Source organism: Miniopterus schreibersii (genome assembly GCF_964146895.1).
Source record: "Miniopterus schreibersii genome assembly, chromosome: 10".
Classification (NCBI taxonomy): domain Eukaryota; kingdom Metazoa; phylum Chordata; class Mammalia; order Chiroptera; family Miniopteridae; genus Miniopterus; species Miniopterus schreibersii.
This window is the reverse complement of record NC_138110.1, coordinates 38,408,677-38,430,279: the sequence shown is the minus strand read 5'-3', so window position 1 is coordinate 38,430,279 and position 21,603 is coordinate 38,408,677. Positions and strand designations below refer to the sequence as shown.

At 41.6% G+C, this 21,603-nt stretch overlaps 1 protein-coding gene across 2 annotated transcripts in view; it reads left to right on the top strand.

Annotated features, from left to right (window-relative positions):
* Positions 1–21,603, top strand: part of LAMA3 (laminin subunit alpha 3) — a gene marked incomplete at its 5' end in the record, with an annotated part of 187,030 nt that overhangs the window by 110,526 nt on the left and 54,901 nt on the right. Inside the window, 5 exons of one of the 2 annotated variants that reach the window (XM_081148996.1) lie at positions 2,580–2,678; positions 4,846–4,929; positions 9,996–10,226; positions 14,136–14,246; positions 19,393–19,502. In XM_081148996.1, coding sequence (XP_081005122.1) covers positions 2,580–2,678; positions 4,846–4,929; positions 9,996–10,226; positions 14,136–14,246; positions 19,393–19,502 — 635 coding nt within the window. Of the gene's footprint in view, positions 1–2,579; positions 2,679–4,845; positions 4,930–9,995; positions 10,227–11,138; positions 11,562–14,135; positions 14,247–19,392; positions 19,503–21,603 lie in introns of those variants that run through there. The other variant, XM_081148997.1, reaches the window with a different exon arrangement.

Genomic DNA, 21,603 nt, shown 5'->3' with positions numbered 1-21,603 from the left:
AAGCAGAAGAAAGGCCCCTTGTCAAAAAAACAAAAGCTGAAAAGTGACTCGGAAGCTCATTTAAAGAAGCCCAGGATTCTGTGGCAGTTCGACTTTCATTAGGAGAATCACGCGCGGTTAGTTAGACACTCCCACGGGAGCTAACGCACTGGTTGCTCTTACTTTGCTGCATAAAATGTTATTCCAGAGCCTGGCCAGCTGCACTCATTCATAAGGACAGAAGTGTGGGCCTCCTGTGGAAACACCATCGGGTGACATGCACACCTGGTGGCATAGGGTAGAGCAGCTGAGAAGGGGAGGATTTCATAGGGCCAGCTCAGGTAATGCCATATTCTCACCTTCAGAATGACTAAATATTAGGGCTTTGTTGGCCTGAGGTCCCTAACTCTGCCTTCTGGTTGAAGGATTATGGGTTTTGACCTTTGAGTGTGGGGACTGTTGCTTCTCTCATATAACCCTCTTCACCTCCATAGGTGGGCCCATGTACTGTTATCTATTACTGTGTAACAAATTACCCCACAACTTTGAATCTTAAAACAAAATACAATTATGATCTTGCATAGTTTCTGTGGACCAAGATCCAAGCACAGATGGCTCAGAGTCTCTCATGAGGATGTGGTCATCTGGGACTAGAGGATCCACGCACATGGTTGTCAGCAGGTCTCTGATCCTTGCTGGCTGTAAATTGTAGGCCTCAGTTCTCCATTGCATTAAGCTCTTTCTCCATAGGTTGCCTGAAGGTCCTCATGACCTGCCAGCTGGCTTCCTCTAAAACAACTGATAGAGATGATAGATAAATAGATAGATGATGATAGATAGATAGATGATAGATAGATAGATAGATAGATAGATAGATAGATAGATGATAGATAGATAGATAGATAGATAGATAGATAGATAGATAGATAGATAGATAGATAGATAGATGATAGATAGATAGATGATAGATAGATAGATGGATGGATGATAGGCTCAAAACAGAAGCCACAGTCTTTTTATAACCTAATTTCAGAAATGACATAACGTCACTTTTGCCATATTCTATTCATTAGAAGCCAGTCATTAAGTCCAGCCCACACTCAAGGAGAGGGAATTAAGCTCTACCTCATAAAAAATAGGATATCAAAGAATATGGGACATATTTTTAAAACTACCTTAGCCATCAAAAAGGCCATTTAGTTGACCCTTGAACAACGTAGGTTTGAACTGTGGGGGTTCACTTATATGTGGATTTTTTTCATCTTGTAAACAGATGACATAAACTTACATTATCAATAAATACATACTGTACTATAAATGTATTTTCTCTTCCATATGATTATCTTAATATTTTCTTTTCTCCAGCTTACTTTATTGTAAGAGTACAGTATATAATACATATAACGTATAACATATGTTATCACTCAAATATTTATATTATCAGTAGGCTATTAGTAGTTAGGGTTTTGGAGAGATAAAAGTTATACACAGGTTTTCAACTGTACAGGAAGGGGTGTCAGCACCCCTAACCCCCACGTTCAAGGGTCAACTGTACTCAATAAGATGATTCAAGATGTTGCCTTAGAATTCTTCCAGACTTTAAGATCATAACTCTGTAAAGCTTTGTCAGATTATAGATTCTAGGGAAAAACTTGAGAGGATTGGGAGCCCAGAAATGCTGCTCCTTCCCTGCTGCAAGTTATTTGCACTCTCCAATAGGGGGATTTTGTCCTGCCTGCTCTGATGTTATATTGCCTCTGATTTTCATCCGTCAGTCACCCCTTCCTTCTTGGTTGGTTTTAGCTTTAAGGGTGGGAGGTATCAGGACCAGAGGTGAAGTTGCTGTCAGGAAACCATGACCATTCACCTCCACATCTCCACCACCCTTGCGCTACTTATGTGCCCTGAGAGAAGGTCCGTACACCTAAGGGAATAGTCAGACATGGCTAATACTCAGGAAAATGCATAATCACTTAGGAAATACTTACCATCTGCTCTCAGGGGAAGGTTATTGAAAATTTACTTATAGAGGTTCATTTTGTAACTGATAGATATTAACCAATTTTCTCAGTTAAGTAAAAAACCAATGGCCTAGATTTCTTAGAATAGCCGTGGACTAAACAAACACTTAGGTTTAGCAGTCATCTAGAATAAAAGAATCTTATTTGTTTCTGCGTGACTATTATTTTTCTTTTTAACAGAAGTATCTTTTATTTTTTATCGTTGACACTATTACAGGTGTCCCCCATCCCCCCCCCCATACCCTCCTCCACCCAGCTCTCACCCTCTATCCCTCTGGCCATCACCACACTGTTGTCTGTGTCCATGGACTATGCATATATGTTCTTTGGTTAATCTCTTCACCTTCTTTTGCTTGTAAAACTCAATCATGTTCATGTTAAACATTTTAATTGATATAAAATGGTATAATGTATATCGTTAAAATACCATCTTCAATTCCACCCTCTAAGGGTGACATCTGTTAACAGGTTGATTGTGTATCTTTCCAGATCTATGTGCCTATGTAATTTTTATATGGGCTAATGTCGCTATAGTCTTTTTTAATGTCTGTGCTATTGATCATTTCATTTCAATTTTAGGTTTCCTCCTATGGTGGCTACCTCACCTACCAAATCAAGTCATTTGGGCTACCTGGTGACATGGTTCTTCTGGAAATGCAGCCAGATGTGCAGCTCACTGTAGGTATCAAAGCCTGACCCAAGTAACAGGAAGACAGTTACAGTTGGTGCTGATTCAATTTTAGGACCACTTCATAAGGGTTCTACAAAACATTTCGATTAAGTCATTTCCAATATTTTTTAGAAACTGAAAGAGGAGTTTAGACCATGTAGCACCTCCTCAGGATCCTCTGCCCCTGACCATCCCAGGCCCAAGTGGTTTCTCCTTTGTCCCCTCCCAATGTACTTAGTATCTCATAAGTTGATTCTCATAAGTTCATGTTAAACTTTTTTATGTTTCTATCTTTTGATTTAGTTTCACAAATGTTTTTGAACCTTTCCTATTTACAAGACCACATTGCTGGGCTCATAAAGGATAGGTAATCCCTATATTCAAAAAAAGAGAGTGTAATCTAAAGGGGAGAAAAGAAAAAAAATGCAAATAGCTACAATCCACTGAACAGTAAGCATTTGAGGCAAAGTCCAAACAAGGCTGTGTGGGATCTGGGATCCAAGTGGAGACTTATGTAGTTGAGAGGCCCTCAGAAGGCTTCATGGGAAAGGTTAGTTTTGAGCCAGGCCTTTGAACATGGGCATGAGAGGAGAAACACCCTTCCAGCAGCAGAGAGTGAGGTAAACTGAGGCAGGGGGCAGTGCGTAAGGTGTTACCAGTCCAAGCTGGCAGTATCATCATTGTGGATCATCAAAGACAAGCCTGAAAGGGTAGGAAGGAGGGTGTTTAATGCTATGATAAGAATTTGGCCTTATGTAGATACTGGGGAGCCACTTTGGTTCTTTGAGGGAAAAGTGATATCACATAGTATGTGCCAGACACACAATACAGAGCTACAGTCTAGAAAAGTCCTGAGGGAAGGGGCAATGTCACATCCTGCACTGAATCCCCTGCAATGTATGGCTGGGGTCCCAGGGCCTGAACTTGACTCTGCTTCTGCTTTGTGTGCTGTGATTAATGCAATGCAGTCACAGCTTCCTGAAGGGTGTCTGTGTCACTCACTGCACAATAGGGACCAGCAAGTCTCACACACCTCAGCAGACGTGAGGGCCTCACATTCTGGTGGATTATTTGTGTTCAGGCACTGCCTTGGTATGTCTTGTGTTTACTGGCACCCAAATTTATTGAACTATTATTTTAAAAATTCAAAGAAACCTTTGCAAAACACCTTGATAATGAAGCACCAAAGGTTTTAAAGTTATAGTTGAAGGAAAAATAGCTCCACAATACTGTCATAGCAGTGCTTTATTTCATTTTCATTTTTATTGCAGAGTATCTCAAGTTCAGGCCATTGGTTTACCTATATTTTACTGCCAAAGAGTCTATTATGCAACCTGTTAGAATTCACGGAGAGGTGATGATCAGAATTTCTCCTTAATTTCACCTTCAAACATGGGAGAAAAATTAGGCTCATGAAACATTACTCTGCTTTGTTCCAAACTGCTATAGTGGAGAGCCTATTGGGGCATGTTTCCTAGGTTAAGGTTTTAAATGATTTGTTATGGCAGATAATGCTCTTCTTTCTGAAACAGTGGTTCTAATGAGTTCCTTTTGGGTTTGGCGATACAACAGAAAAGCTGGTTGTGTGTGTGTGTGTGTGTGTGTGTGTGTGTGTTCAAGGTGGGGTGCTGATGGTGAGTGTGACTTTCTTGTTGTGCCTGTAAGGAGTCCCTCAAGGAGCAGGGTTCAGAGGCTGAGTGAGTGCGGCTGGGCCCTGGAGTGTGGGGGCTGTGGGGCTAAATCCCGCCCCACCAGCCAACTCCGAAGCTCCCTGGCCCTGCAGGCTGCACTGCGGGGCCCCGCTAACCTTCCTGCCTACCCCGCCCTCCAAAGCGCTTTCTTGCTACCACAGTCAGATCCTGTAGGCAGTAATAGAGGCAGCACCTCATGCATTGACTGCAAGGCATGGTTTTAAAAAAATTTTTTCTCCATCTTTTTAGCCATTTTCAGTTAAACGAAAATTAGGGTTTCCTATTTGTGAAAATGCACTCTATCTGGTAGTATCATTCTGCTTCCATGCCACTAATCCTTTTGCCAGTCAGTTTATTTTCAAACAAATTTTTAGAGTCAGGCACTTCATGAAATGCAGATCCATAGAAATTTGTTCTGAGCTCAATCTAAACTTCAACACATCCCAGCCACAGCACTAAAGCATTTGTGTTTTTCTTTAAACAGGGTCAGCACATGTCCATCATCTACGAGGAACCGAATAACCCACGGCCGGACAAGCTGTACCATGGGCGAGTGCAGGTGGTGGAGGTACATGCATAAGGGAGGAACATACATGAAATGGTTCTTGGTGATCTTTTCTGTTCTACAACTTAGTTCTGTCAAACAATTATGCTTTTTAACTTATTTTATGAATTTAAAATGTTAGTTATCTTAATCACATTAATATAAACATACCATATATATAAATTTAAAACATAAATTATATAAAATATACAGTTTCATCTTCACAGGGCTTTGTTTGTACTGTTTTTATGGCACTAAGAACTATCTGTCCTGTTTATAGTTAATTATCCTTGTCTCATAAACCGTGTGATCTTCTAAGTGCTAAGATGCAGCTCCCTCTCAACCTCAGGCCTCCCTCTGTGTCTGGGATTTGATGAGTGCCCAACAAATGTTTGGGATGAATTGATGGAAAAGCCACAAAGACGTCTAGCATGAAAGAAATAAGAGTAGATAAATAGATAAAGGAAAGATCATTGAATCATAAAATATTTTATTATACTATACCTACTTGTTTACAACTATTCCTTTAAAATAGTGTTCCATTTGTATTTCTAAATACTTTCAATGCTTCAAGGTGATCCTTTTTCTAGTACTCTGAACTTGCAGACATATTTTAACATTTCTGTACAGATCCATCATACAATGGAAAACTGGCAATGAATGGAACAAAGTATTGATGCCTACCACAACATGATGAACCTCAAAAACATGATACAGAGTACTGATTTAAAGAAGCAAGACACAAAAGATCACATATTGTGAGATTCTTTTTATAAGAGAGAGCTGACATCAGCAAAAATGGTGGAATAAGAACCTCAAAAAATTATTTCCTCTATAAAAGCAATGAGGAAACTGTCCTAAATTGTCAAAATCAACTATTTCAGAACTCTGGAAATTAAGCAAAGGCTTGCAGCAATCTGGAAAGCATTTATTCAAGAAAAATGGATGAACTTTGGGAAGAACAATGAACTTTGTGGCTGGTATTCGACTTGCTCTATTTCCATCCCTCCACCCCAGCTCCACAGTAGACCTGAAAATCAATAACCCACAGCCCACCATCAAGGTAAAAGCCAGTAGCCCAGAAGCCACCAGAGGGGACAGAGTGGGATTGGACCTCCTACAAAACCTCATTCCCAGAGAATTGTCATGATTTGACCTGTCTGGAGGGTTTCTGGATGATCCCACTTCCAAGACTGTCTTTATCTGACCTGACTCAGAGCTCTCCCAGTGTGAAAAGCCTTTCCCCTGGGAGTGTTGGAAACATTTAGGGGCAATCATTGCACTTCAGGGTTGCCTAAGGTGGTGGATAATAGTTGGAGCAAGCATTAGGATAATCACAAAATTTAAAATAAAAAGTTGGGGGATATGGTATCCATAAAGGCTTTGAAAAGATCCAGTACAATCCTGGAAATACAGAAAGACTTACATACTCAAGGATGTATGCATTCTCAGGAAAGACCTGAGAAGGCCCTAAGCCTTCACCTCTGGCTGACCTTGAGGCTCTGTGCAAGCAGGAAGTAAAGGCTAAAGCAGAGTTATCAGCTGCCTGGTTAGTCCTCCAACATGTACACAGAGCCCTTTTGCAAAGACTAGGAGACTTTTTGTTTCCAAGCATTTGTAAAAATTTCTGTCCAGTCATTAGCTGACTACTAAACCAACTTTAATGGTCACACAGGACAAAGATTACAGACTTTACAGAATTAGTTCAGAGAAGTCATTAAATAAATACAGAAACAGAAACAGAAACAAATCCTTCAAAGCAGGAAGGGGGGGAATGATTTCCAGAGTTGCCACATTATATTATTTTAAATGTCCAGTTTTCAACAAAAGTTATGAAACATGGAAAGAAATAAGAAAATGTGGTTTACACACGAGGGTGAGGGTGGGAGGAACAACAAATAGACAGTGTCCCTAAGGAAGCCCAGGCATTTAATTTACTATAAAAGACTTTAACATTTCAAAGATGTCAAAGAACTGAAAGACACCATGTCTAAAGAACTAAAGGAAAATATGAGAACAATATCTCACCAAATAGAGAATATCAATTAAAAAATAGAAATTATATAAAAGAATCAAACAAAAATTCTGGAGTTAAAAAGTATAATAACCAAAATGAAGAATTCACTATAAGGGCTGCTGTGGACTGAATTGTGCCCCTCCCCCCCACAAATTCAAATGTTGAAACCCTGATCCGCAGTGTGGCTGTATTTGCAGTAAGGAAGTGATTAAGGTTAAATGAGGTCATAAGGGTGGAGCCCTGATCCAATAGGATGAAATGTGTCCTATAGTATGGCCTTAAAAGAGGACACATCAGGAAGCTCACTTTGTCTCTCTGGCATGTAAGGACACAGTGAGAAGGTGACTATCTGCAAGCCAGGAAGAGGGTTTCTTACCAGGAGCCAAATTGATTGGCACCTTGATCTGGGATTTCTAGCCTCCAGAACTGTGAGAAAATAAATATCTGTTGTTTAAGCGACCTAGTCTACAGTATTTTGCTATGGCAGCCAAAGCTAAGACAAGGCCCTCAATAGCAGGTTTGAGCAGGCAGAAAAATCATCAAACTTGAGGAAGTTCAACTGAGATTACCCATCTGGGGAACAGAAAGAAAAAACAAACAGACTCTCAGAGATATTTGGGAAACCAATGCATCAACATGTGCGTAATGAAGTTCCAGAAGAAGAGGAGAGAGAGAGAAAAGAGGAAAAAATATTTGAAGAAATAATGGCTGAAAACTTCCCAGATTTGATGAAAATCATTAATCTATACACCTAAGCTCAATAAACTCCAAGTATGATAAATACAAGAAATCCACATACAGAAACATCATAGTAAAGATGCTTGAAAGACAAAGATAGAGAATCTTGAAAGCAGTATGAGAGAAGCAGTGCATCACATACAAGGAGTAGAAACCATGGAAGTCAGAAGACAGTGGGATGACATTTTCAAAGTGCAGAAAGAAACATACTGTCAACAAAGAATCACATATCCAGCAAAATGTACTTCAAAAATAAAGGAGAAATGAAGACATTCTATTATAAACAAAACTAAGAGAATTCACTAAATAGCCAACCCTCCTTATAAGAAATACTAAAGGGAATCCTTTAGACTGAAATTAAAGGGCACTAGACAATAACTTAAATATGCATAAGAAACCCAGCACAGGTAAGGGTAACTACATAGGTAAATATAGAAGGCAGTATAAATATATCTTTTGTTTATAACTCTTTTTTTATCTCCTATCTGACTTAAATGACAACTGCATAAAGAAACAATTATAAATCTGTGTTGGTGAGTGTACAATGTATAAAAATGTAAGTTATATGACAAAAGCACAAAGGAGCAGGGGAGGAAATGAAGCAAATGGAAACCAAATTTTGTATGCTACTGAAATTAAGTTGGTATTTATATAAATTGTCCAGCATGGGCAAATCCATAGAGACAGAATATAGCTTAGGGGTTGCCTGGGGCTGGAGGTGGGATGGGTAGTAACTACAAATGGCCGCAAGGATTCACTAGGGGGAATGAAAATGTTCTAAAATTACATTGTGGTAATGGTTGCATGCCTCTGTAAATTTGCTAAAATTTGTGCACTTAAAATGAGGAAATATTATTGTCTGTATACCTCAAGCTGTTAAAATAGAAATTAAAATTATATAAGTATTATATTAATGTGTTAATAATAATTACCATTTATTAAATGTCTGCTATATGCTAGGCACTGTGTTGAATACTTTAAGTACATTATATCATTAATCTATTTTAATCCTCATGATAGTCCTGAGAGATTAGGAATTATTAGTATGGCCCATTAAAGAGATGTGGAAAATCTTCAAGGAGGCAACAGAATCTAGAGGTTAAAAGTGCAGGCTTTTTATGTGAAAAGATACTTAACATCACAAAATCACTAGAAAAATGCAAATCAAAACTATGAGACACCACCTCACACTCATTAGAGCAGCTACAATAAAAATTTTTTAAATTAAAAAACCAACAGAAAATAACAAGGGTTAGCAAGGATATGCACCGTCGGTGGAACTGTAACACAGTGCAGTTGCTGTGGAAAACAATTTTGAGGTTCCTCCAAAAGATTAAAAAATGGAATTACTATATGATACAGCAATCCCATTTCTGGGTATATATCCAAAAGGAGTGAAAACAGGATTTTGCAGAGATATTTGCACACTCACATTTATCACAGCACTTACAATAGCCAAGCAGTAAAAACAACCAAAATGCCTACCAACAGATGAATGGACAAAGAAAACAAGGCATCTACATTGAAATATTATTCCACCTAAAAAGGAAGGAAATCCTGCCACAGGCTAGAACATGAATGAAACTTGAGGACACTGTACTAAATTAAGTAAGCCAGTCACAAAAACGAAATACTACATGATTTTGCTTACAAGAGGTATTTAAAGCACTCAAATTCATAGAAACAGAAAGTACAATGGTGGTTGCCAGGAGCTGGGAGGGGAGGGGGCGGAGGGGGAGGAAACGGGAGTTATTTCTTAATAGGTATAGGGTTTCAGTCTTGCAAGATGATAAAGTTCTAGGGATCTGTTGTACAACAATGTGAATAGAGTTAACAGCATGTAGTGTGCTTTTAAAAAGGTTAAGGTGATCATTTTTATGCTGTATGTTTTTTACCATAATAAAAAATAAAATAAAATAGTATGAGTGTGCGTGAGCAAGTAGAGATTGCACTTCTGTCACAGTTGTGTACACAGTGATCTGAGCTACATGACTCGGCCAGTATCCATACGCCTTCTCTCCTGTATCTTTCTCACTTACTCTGTGCTTACACAAACAAAAGTTCATTTTAAAATAAGCATAACACTGGAAAATTCTATTTCATTTTATTGTTCCTTATTTCCTGCCTTCATTTTTCCCCCTTTCGTGTGGCTCGCTCTCTTCTTGGAAATAACCCAGGACATATGACTTCTGAATGTAAATTCAATATCTTACACTTACCTGTCTTATTTTATTTTCTGTTAGATATCTTAAGTGTCTTTTCTTTGACTCATTCTGGGTGCCCTGCCTCTTTGAAACCCCTGGAAGTGAGCTTGCCTCTCTGTTTTCACCTGTAGGGAAACTTCAGACATGCCAGGAGCGGTGCCCCAGTGACTCGGGAAGAGCTGATGACGGTGCTGTCTAGACTGGAAGATGTGCGCCTTCGAGGCCTCTACTTCAGCGAGACCCAGCGGCTCACCCTGAGCGGGGTGGGGCTGGAGGAGGCCTCTGACACAGGGAGTGGACGTAGAGCACATAATGTGGAGATGTGTGCCTGCCCCCCTGACTACACTGGTGACTCATGTCAGGTAGGAAATTCTCCTGTTCCATAAAATTCCCCCAGGGCACTCCTGACTGCTGTCCAGCACCCTGGATCGTCTGAGGCACTTGATCCATTGTACAGGTTTCTGTTCTTACCTGGACCACCTTTAGGTATTAAATATGAAAAGAAATCACAATGTCTCAAAATCCATAGGAAAGCCACAGGAGCCCAATAGGTCCTGGGGGTTGTAAAAATTAGGACTTCCCCAGAGGTTGGAAAGAGCCTGCAGTCAGCACCCCAGTATCTGAGCTACTGCTTTCCCAGTAGCTGACCCAGGGTTTTCATGACCTTCTCTAATCTAGCCCCCCCCAGCCCCGCCCCAGTAGAGTTATAATCCCAAGTATATCCTCATTCTTTGAGGAATTCTATCAAAATCCAATTTTCTAGCTTGCAGCAGGTCTCACTTGAGGCCCAGCCCACCTGACCTGTCCTCAGGTGATTAAAATGTGCCATAAAATGAAACGATTTCATATCTCAGAATTTAAATCTGTTTTCTTCCTAAAGGGGGGGGGGGGGGGAGAAACACATTGATTAGTATAGTTATTAGGAAATAATTATCATTCTGTGTCATAGATATCCTTCATTCTCTCTCCTGACGCCTTGATAGCAGAAAACCTCAAGGTGATCTGCACATTAGAGTTTTGTGGGGGTTTTTAAATTTACAAATATATTACCTGCAGTGGTTTTCTGGGGACTCCTGTTTTGTAACATGTAGCCCACAGGTGCCTACATTTGTCCACCTTCCTTCTATCTCTTTTCTAGCCCAATTTAATAAAATACATAGCTCAAGGGAAAGAGTGGAACCTCTGGATTATCACCCTACAGCCCAGGGCGTGTTCTTTGCCCATGACTCAGCCTGTGATTTACAGCTGCCCTAGTCTGCCAGTGCCGTCTGGCTGTGAGGCGAGGTGGGTAGAAGGTGATGCCTGCCCCACCTCGCAGGGATTAGAGAGCGGTGCGCTTCCCGGTGGAACTGTTATGTGTGCTCTCTCACAGGCTGACTCATGGGTGAAGTTTACAGGTGGGGCCTCCTGCCGCAGACAGCCTGCCTTACCTGAGTCAGGCGGGCCTGGGCACCGAGCAGGAAGGGCTGGTATAAGAGGAAGAGGCAGAGGTGTGTGTGCAGCCAGCAGGACGCCCAGGCACCAGGATGCCCCCAGCAGTGAGGTGGTCAGCCCAGGGTGTGCCATGGCTGTGGATCTTCTGGGCAGCCCTGGGGCAGTGTCTGGGATACAATTCACAGCAGCAAAGGTTAGCGTTTCTTCAGCCTCCTGGTCAGAGTAACCTGCAAGCAAGTCTTGTGGAGTTTAAACCCAGCCAGGTAATGTCCCTTTTACATTCTGGTTCGGGAGGGGGAAGGGTTTCCAGCTTTGTGACTTTTTAAGTTAGGGTGATAAATGAGTAATGGGTGGGCTGGGGGAGGAGCCCATGGTCTCCCCCTCCCACTGACTGGCAGTGTTTACTGCAGTGCCTAACAGACTGCTCTCCTGAGTTGTTAACCGCAAACCCTATAAACATCAGCCCCCTGGAAATGCCGAGACAGCTAAGAGTTCGAATATTTGTGGGATGTTAATATGCTATGAAACTTTGTGCCCTTTCGAGAGTAACCCAAGCCTCAAGAAAAAAAGTCCAATGCCTATAGGTTTTCAGATTCTGCTTGGAAGAAAAATTATCCATAAAGTAAAATTTTAGAATCAGTGAAATCTGTGTTTTAAAAAAGTGATGAGATCAAGTTTGTATAATACCTACCAGACAGACTTTACTTTGCCAGGCATTAAATACTTAATACATTCTGTTTCTCTTTCTTTAAACTTCCTGGATGTTGCATCTATATTCACAGAGAAACAGATCCTGTAACTCCGGGTATAGCCTTGGAAATCTGATAGAGACATAATTTTATCATTTGTGCTATAAAAGTTTATTGGAAAAGTTATCCTGAAAAATTATCACTTAAAAAATGATTAGCTGAAAAGCCCCTTTGCTGAAATAATATATTAGCATACATTCACTGTCATTTAAAGTAGGTCTTTAATACATTCTTAATACTCAAACTGCACTTTATGTAAAATGTGAAGTTTGTGTGCTCTGTAGAGGTGAGAAAGTGATTATACTTCAGTAACTGACAAATGTTTTATCTGAGAGTCACAGGACACACAACTCTTGCAGAGTACTTCTGATTCAAATCAAAAGCAAATTAGGATGGATGATTTAACTTTAATCAGGATAGACTGTCCTTTCCTCCCAAAGCATGTTTAATTAAGGCTTTTACTTACTTGAGTAGGTTGTCGCAAGCGAACCTGATATACTTAATTATTTGGGTAATTTGTTCTTTACCAAATATGATTATGATATATGTATGTAATGTGGTATATGGGGATAATTATAAGGTACTTGCCCCTTATTAGCAGAGATTATCTGTTTGCAGATATGATCATACTATCGTCAGCTAAATTTCGCTCAAACCTCTCAGTTGTGCGTTCAGCTAAAGAACATTCCTTTCATACTTTGATTCTCCTTTAGACAAGCCTATTCATATAACACATAAAGTAATCTCATTTTTTGCAATGTGTTCTTTTGCCTAAACATGGTTTCTGATAGCTGAAGGAAAAAGGATATTGAAATTGTAGTCTTTTATTGTGTACAATATTGTGGAAGAAGCTCCTAGAAGCGACTGGAATAGTCCACTCTGGGGAGTACAGCCCTATCCCATTGGCTTCTTCCTCTCCCCCATTTGGCCAGGGTGAGACCTTTATGGCCATGGATGAATCAGGATGAACAGTTCATTTCAAGATTTCCCTGCGCTGTAGTTTCAGAGTCTTACAGACATACCTGCTGTTTAAAGAGGATTGGAGAAAATATCTTTTATCTTGAAATAGTAATTTTTCCTGATGCTTTAAAGACAGGGCATACAGCAGACCAGTGAAAGAAACCAGGGACAACATTTTATTTTTACCAGTACACTGATTTGCTCTGCCAAAGTGATGAAAATGCCTATAATTCTATTTAAAGACACAAATCTAAATAATTTTTAATTGCTGGTGTAAGAATAATTGATTTTTTTTATTGGGGGCTTTCTTATCTAGAATACTTTTAAAAAGTATATCAATTCATCAAAAAAAGTATAATTCTTTTCCTCCATATGAAAAATGATAACCTGTGTTACACTGGAAAGAGACAATATACTGGAGATAGAAATAGTCAAGACGCTATTGAACAGGAGATCACAGGGAGGAGGTTTCCCGGAGCTGGGTCTTCGTGTGCTCGGTCAGAACCAGCTATCCCGCAAACTTCCGCATGAGAACACAGCACGCTCCTCTCCCCTGGCTCTCTGTTCTGCCCATCGCTGGTGACTGGCAGTGACATGATTCCACAGTCCAGCCATGATTGTGTAGGTCCCAATGAAGACTCCTTGTCCCCACCCCCATACTGCCTCACCAGCCAGCCCAAATCCATACTTGGAGAGGGAATGGCTACCAAACAGAACTTGAACTTGAAGGGTTTTGCTTAGAGGCCCTCCCTATTTAGACGGAGGTCTGATCCCCTTTGCTCTTTCACCGCTTCCCCCATCCACTCACCCTTGAAAGGACTGGCATGAGGAGAGCAAGCCACGTCCACACCCACCCTCCAAACCTCCCCTTTCTCTGGATTCCCCACCACGTCTCCCACTCAGGCACAAACACACACACATATTCCCACCAGGGTGTGGAAACAAAACGGGAGGTGACCAAAAAAAAAAAAAAAAGCAAGTGGGGCTGGCTAGTGTTTGAAAGTAGAAATTCACAGAGACTAAAGGAAAAAAGATTTGAAAGGGGAGTGCTTGATAGTCAGAATTGTCACATGCTTTGGATGATAATTTTCTTTCTTTGTTTTGACGGAACACTTTGTTTGAAAATAGAGATGTAGCCCCGGATACTATCGGGATAACAGAGACTTATATGGACGGTGTGTTCCCTGCAATTGCAACGGACATTCAAATCGATGCCAGGATGGCTCTGGAATATGTATTGTAAGTACATTGATGCTATAACACTACCAGCAGGCAATCTATGTCTCCCTTGTCCCCCCCTGCTGGGCCCTGAGACATCAAATGTCACCTCCAACCAAACCCTAAGTGGAGGCTCCAGCATTATCAAGCCAAGTAATTTTACACTTCACTTTTTCCTCCATTTTAACACGTCATCAGAGGAGAACACTTGTCTGAACCGTTAATTTACACCTTAGCGTCTAAATCTCTGCTTCATTAAATGATATTAATGGGTGGATCCTGGACTTAACTCTTGCCAGGATCTAATAAATCTCAGTCATTACTGTGGGCTCCAATTTTGTTGGGTGGCAGGAGGTTGTGGGAGGGGAGTGTTGTGACTGTTGGATGAGCAGTAGCTCAAGAAAACCACCAGAGGAGAAGGAGATGCTAAGAAAGGCTTGCTGTGTACACTCAGTCAGGCACAGCCTTCCACAGCTGACAAGGCGAAGTGGGTTTATGTGGGAAGGCAGGCCAGGGGCCGTCCCTGCCATCTATGGCTTATCCACTGGAAAACACTCTTCTTCTGGAATATTTTAGAAAATTCTCCCATAGAAAATTCGATTTTCAGGAAGCTTTTCCTTTGTATCCTGAAGCAGAACATTTTTTTATTCTGCTGACTTCCTTTTCATCAGAGTTCCTCTCCCTGGGAACCAAGGCCTCCCCAGTTAGAAAGAGAATGGACAGTTCCAAGGAGAAGAGAGAGCGCGGGTACCTGCAGGAACACAGAGCCCCCCACTTAGGTTGTGCTGGGTGGAAATGTGTTCTTCTGGCATGGCTTTCCTTCGCATTGTGTAATGCGACGAGAGTGTTTCACTTATTTGAGTTCCTAGACTGCCTTAAGCCAAGTCAACATGTCCCAGGGAGCTGCTTCCTCTGCAGGATGGGACAGGCCAGGACAGGAAATTGTTGTAAAGAACCAGAGAGAATATTTTGTAGGATTTTAACCTTATAAGTTCAAAACAAATAAAAGACATTGAAAACTACCATTTTTCAGCTCGTACATATTCTTATATAGTAGTTTATATTTGATAATGTGTGTTGTGTATAACACAGGTAGATGCTTTAATGAAGTATAAATATTTATCCTGTCTGTGAACCATTGCTAGATGTTCAGTCTACTTAGAAAAGCTGCCGAAGAAGAAAGGGAGTTTTCTCTATAGTCCGTTTACCTAGTGAAAGGATCACTAGTGAGAGTTATAATTCACATGTTTTAACCAAACAGGTTTTCTTTTTTTAAAAATTTATCTTTATTGTTGAAAGTATTACAGATGTCTCCCTTTCCCTCCCATTGACCCCCTCCAGCCCACTCCCGCTCCCTCCCCAGGCCTTCCCCACATTATTGTCTGTGTCCATGGGTTATGCGTATATACATATAAGTTCTTCGCTTAAGAGATTAACCAAACAAGATTTTCTTTCCCATTTCCTTTATGACTCTGTCTTCACTTGTCCCTAATGCCCATGCAGCTTCTAGAAACTATTCATTCAGGAAACCCTTACTGAGCATTTGCTCTTGTGGGAGGGACTGAGCTAAGTGCTGAGGTTGAAACCATCAGACATAATCCCCACTCTCACTGGCGTGCTGTCTAGTGGAGGATGTGTGCGTGCACACATGCACGGACACACATCCATTCACACACACGTACACACACACAGGCACGGAGCCCGTGTCTGCACTCACTTAACTGCCTGGTGGCAGAAACCGAGAGCTGACACTACTCTCAAACGTCAGAGGCAGCAGCCCTCATTCTCAAAGGGCAGTAATGGGGAAGCCAAGTTCCTTCCACTATCAAATGGGCTGGCTGCTCTGCTCATTGGCTTCTACCTCTCAAGGTCCAAAATCAATTTCTAAAATCTGGGACCGTCACACATGTGCAAGTCTCCATGTCTTTTCAAGAATAACCTTTCACCCAGCCAGGCGTGGCTCAGCGGTTGAGCATCGACCTAGGATCCAAGAGATCGGGGTTCGATTCCTGGTCAGGGCACATGCCCAGGTTGCGGGCTAGGCAGCTGATCAGTGACTGTCTCATCACTGGTGTTTCTTTCTCTCTCCTCCCCCTCCTTTCCTCTCTCTGAAATCAATAAAGATATGAAAAAAAAAAAAAAGAATAACCTTTGAAGTTTGAAAAGAAAGTAACCCAACTCCTTGCCAATAAAGTGGGATGTGTCCAGTTGAGAGGCAGGAGTAGGAGGTGTTGTGGTCTTTTGGTGCCACTGGCCGAAGGGACCTGTGATGATGATGGCCCCCCCTCCACTGACGCCCTGCTTCCCCCTCTTCCCCCTGCCCACTTTCTCTCCTCTCTCCCCATGTCCGCCTGTTTCCCATCCCCCCTGCCTTCCCCTGTTTCAGTCACCCACATCTTCCTCTCTGTCCCCATGTTCCTTTCCCTTCCTCTTATCTTCTTCCTTCCATTTTTCTTCTTATTTCCTGCCACTGAGCCCCTTCCCTCCTTCCCACAGAATGATTCATGTGAAAGTCGCAGGTCATGCCGCCTGTCCAGCTGCATCCTTCCCCCCTTGCACTTCACCCTCCAGACTACCAGTCGCTTCACGTGGCCTGCCCGTGCTGCTGGGCTCCTGCAAGACTGGGGATCTGTGCACACTGTTCCTGGCACCTGGAATGCCCTTCTCTCACTTTTCCACCCAGCTAGTTCCTCTCCTTCTATTTTCCATGCAGGAGGCATCATCGCCTCCAAAAGCCCTTCCTAAGGCTCCTCTTGCTTTAGGGAATGGGGCACACCTTTGTCGTCATACTTTTCACATTGCATTGTATATGTCTGTCCACAGGGTTCTGTCTGTCCGAGTCAGGTGCCAATCTGCTTTTGCATCCTTGTATCTAGCATAGTTGAGCATAGAATAAATGCCCAGGAGATGTTTGGTGGTGTGAAATGGAGCTAGGACGGCACGTGTTGAGGGAGTGGATGTGGATTCATTCATTCACTCACGCATTCATTTATTCACAGTGAAGCACAGGATATTTGATAGGCAGATGCCTCAGATTTGCAGGATTGATAAAGACAAATTCTAGGGTAGATGCTCTCAACTGAGGGTGAGGGGCTGTTTGAGACATGCTTACAGGACTGACAGGTGCTGATCCCCTTCTGTGACCCTCTCCCTTTCCCCCTCTGTGGAGGACCAGTATTCAGGGTGTTTTTGGTAGACTACAGATGACCTCACTGCAATTCTTGTTTCTCTATGTTCTTGCTTCTCTAGTGTTTTCAGCTCAAAACTAAGTAGTCACAGGACTAAAATATATCTGTTCAGGCATGTCTTCTTTAAAATTGGCATTTGGAAAGGAAACTAATGAATTCAAAAGATGGATATTTTCTGAGAGAGTCAGGGCCACCAGGCAAAGCAGAGGTGGAGGAAGCCTTCAGCACCTCACCCGACACCCCTGAGAGACCCCTCTGTGGATCCGACACAGCCCAGTGTAGATTTGTTCCCAGTGTTCGTGCCTACGGGAAAACCCCTCACAGCAGTGACATTTTGGGAAGGAGGGAAGGATTCAGGACAGGGGTGAACTTTCTGGTGATCAAATGTTTACATGTAAGCAGCTTCGTACTTGAAAGACCCACCTAGTTTTCTGATATGCTTACTAATCCCTTGTGTTTGTAGCACAATTTTCTAGCTGGACAAAGTAGAAAAAGAGATTTTAACATCTTAGTGGATTGTGTAATTCTCAGTTATTCAAAGGTTTGTGAAGGATAGATCTGCTTAAGCTGAACAAACCGAGGACCTGTGTGACTGAAGGACGGTCTTGGCTGTTCAGAGCAGTGCCTCTCCCACTTAAGATAGTCTGCATATTGTTTTTCCCAACCTGATTTCAGATATTACTTTAAAACTCACATCCACTAAAGTTTCCTACTCAAGTACTGCCCCTGCGTACAGAGGTATCATATATAAGAAAATTATTTTTTTAATTTTTTATCTTTATTGTTGAAAGTATTACAGATGTCCCCTTTTTCCCCCAGTGATCCTCTCTACTCCACCCTCTCCCCCCACTCCAGACCTTCACGGCACTATTGTCTGCGTCCGTGGGTTATGCATACACACATATAAATTCTTTGGTTAATCTCTTCCCACCCACCGGTGCCTTCCCTCTAAGAATAAGTACAATTTTTTAGACGGTACTTATTCCAGGCTTTATCATTAACACAATGTATCTCTGAATTATCAAATGCCCACAGTAAGAAGTGTTTGCCAGGCTATTTTTGTGCATTAAGATCTTTATTACTAGAATAAAGCCAAGAAAGGTTATACTGGGCAAAAAGTCCACAAACTAAGTAAATTTGACACAATCCACTCAGCTTTGTCTCAGTAGACTGCATGTAGACTGCATAGTTGCAAAGTTGTGTCATTCCAGCGCTTTACTGAAGAACAGCTTTCACTAGGCATTGACTTTCACATGCACATAATTAGATTCCCATAAACTCAAGTGTAGATAAAATTAATGCTTTGTTTCTTTGAGACATTGGAATTAAATTAAGTGTTTTCTTAAGATAATGATGCAATTTTTGTTATTTTAACAAATGTCATATGTTAAAAACTTATTTTAATTTTATTGCTCTTCAGTATATCATTGTAAATTATGAGTTAATCAAGTTAATTTTCATAGAAGCCATTCTAAGGGACAGAAGGAAAAGGGCAGGGGTTACATTTGCTGAGGCCCTGTTATACTTTCCCATCACTACCGTACTTTTAAAAATCCTCCCAGCAACCTTGGAAAGTGGATATTATTCCAACTGTACATTTTAAGAACATTAGAATTGTATGTAAATCATCCACCAATAAAGTTGATTTATAAAAAAATGCCGAGCATCAGAAAGGTGAAGGAACTTGCTCAAGATCTACAGCTACGAAATGACGGAATGGGATTTGAACCCAGCTGGTCTCTCTCCACTTCATACCTCCCAGCGTTAAACACCAGATAGCTGATGGAAGGACACTTACCTTTTTTCTAGCACCAACAGTGATTGGATGGACAGGAAAAATATATGGTTAGAGAAACTGCTATCACCATACAGAGACAGAGGACCTGAGTAATAATTGTATGAGTAATTAAGATGACACTGTTCTCAATAGTAATAAATGTAATCGGCTGCTATTAATTGTATTGTTTATCTGCCCCAAGAGCTGCCAGCATAACACTGCTGGGGAACACTGTGAGCGCTGCCAGGAGGGTTTCTATGGGAACGCCATCCAGGGATCCTGCAGCGCCTGCCCCTGTCCTCATTCAAACAGGTACTGTGGAAGCTTGAAAATAATCTATCGAGACAGGATGTAGGTTGGCGGTTGCCTAGGACTGGGGTGGGGGTGGAGGGAAAGTGGGAAATGCATGCTAAGGGGTATGTGACATGGCACTTCTTTGGGGGTGATGAAAATGTCCTAAAATGGACGGTGGTAATGGTTGTACAATTCTGTGACTATACTAAAAGCCATTGAATTGTACACTTTTAAATGGGTGAATTGTATGCTATGTGAATTCTCTCAATAAACAGTTATATAAAAAAAGAGCAAACAAAAAGTGCAAAACAAAGCAAACAAAAACAGTCTTTGCAAGCTGTACACTTCTGGGTTTTTCCTTTCTCTCTTTCCATGTGCCATTCGTTCAATGACTAAACAATCATTTACTGAGCACCCATTACAGGGCTAGGCCTTAACCCTATCTAGATGCGGGGGAAGCTGCAGTAAAAAAGACCAGCAAAGATTCTGATCTCATGAGTATGGATGGGGAGAATTGTCCCACTCAATAAATATGTGCATAAATAAATAAGAAGAACGCTTTCAGAAAGAGATGGGTTATGCAAAGGATTAAAGGGTTATTCGATTGTCAGTGAGCAGATTCTTTAAAGAGGGTGATAGGAGGGTTTTCTGGAGCCCTTGGGCAGGGACCAATGAATGATGAGGTGGAGGAAGCCATGACCAATATCTTAGCAATGCAGGTCTCAAGCAAGGAAAAAACAGAAGAGAAAGCCCCTGCGATAATGTGTTTGTGGACAGTGAAAAGGCAGGAGTGGCTGGAGTGTGGTGTGGGAGAGTGGGGCAGGGGACCAGGCTGGCGGGCAGGGTTCGGATCCTATAGGACCTTGCATGCTGGAGTAAGACTCTTGGATCTTACCTGCCGTGTGATGGGAGCCACAGGACAGTTCTGAACCACAGCGTAGTGTGACCTGCATCCTCATTCACTCCCAATATGGCCAATAGGTTACGCAAATAGAAAGCCACCTTTTTTTTTCCATGGTAACCCATGTTTTGTTTGGGCTTGGCACCTTGCTGCATTCTTGCTCCTCATGGCGTGTTCACTGTGGGTCCAGCAAAATAGAACATCTAAGAGAAGCAAGAAAATCCGGAGATGCTGATAAAGTATCAGTAGTACACACGCCCTGGAACAAGTATGGGCCACAAGGCAGACTGAGATGAGCCCAGCAGCAGAGAAATTGGCTAAGTCTTAATTTTACCAGAAGCCTCTTGCCCAAATGTGGCTTCTCTGGAGATGCATATTTGAAAAGTTCACCCTGCTTTGCTATCTATGGACTCCTTAAACCTGCCCAGTCCTGCAGCTTTATTTGTAAAGAGATCTATCACCTTACACCAGCCCAGACTTGTTTGAACAGAAGCTGGAGAGAGTAGAAAGCAGTGAGGCTTCCACTGGGTGCTTGAGAAAAGCTTTTCATCTTTGGTGGCAAAGTGTATTGTTATCCTCAAGGTCAGCTTCCAGGTTCCATGCAGTTGAAGTAACCACTTCCTCAGACAAATCAATGAAACCCTATTTTTATGTAATTCTCCTTCCAGCAGTATTAGTGCTGCTGACAAATTTCTAATGGCCCCTTTAGAGCTATAACTCTATATTCTCCCAATAGGCCAAGAGAAGCTTCCCAAAATAAGATTTTTTTTTTTTACAAGCAATTGATAAATGGAGTTATTTCCCCTCAGATTTACACAGTGAAATGTTCAAAGCACAGACAGACATTTCATAAGGTAACAGGGCTTTTTCATGATCTCTTCATTTAATCAAAAAAAAAAAGCTCAGATATACACCCATTTAGAACTAAAAGAAGGGGAATCAAGATTCCACAGTTTGACTTGAAAAATGTAACAATCATTAGCTAAAACACACAGGTGGCAGCCATGCCCTGGGCCTCGGTCCCTCTGGGGCTCTGAGGGCCTGGCCTCTCCACCACCTTCCCTTCCCAAAAGGCAACATGCCCAATGTAAAAGAAATACAATAAACAAGGGGAAAATGTTCTTAAAGAATCAGAGCTCTCTGCTCTTTTGTTTTGCCTAGACTTGTTTTATTCTTTCCTTGTTATTTCTGGGAGAATGCTGTTGTAATCATCTCTTC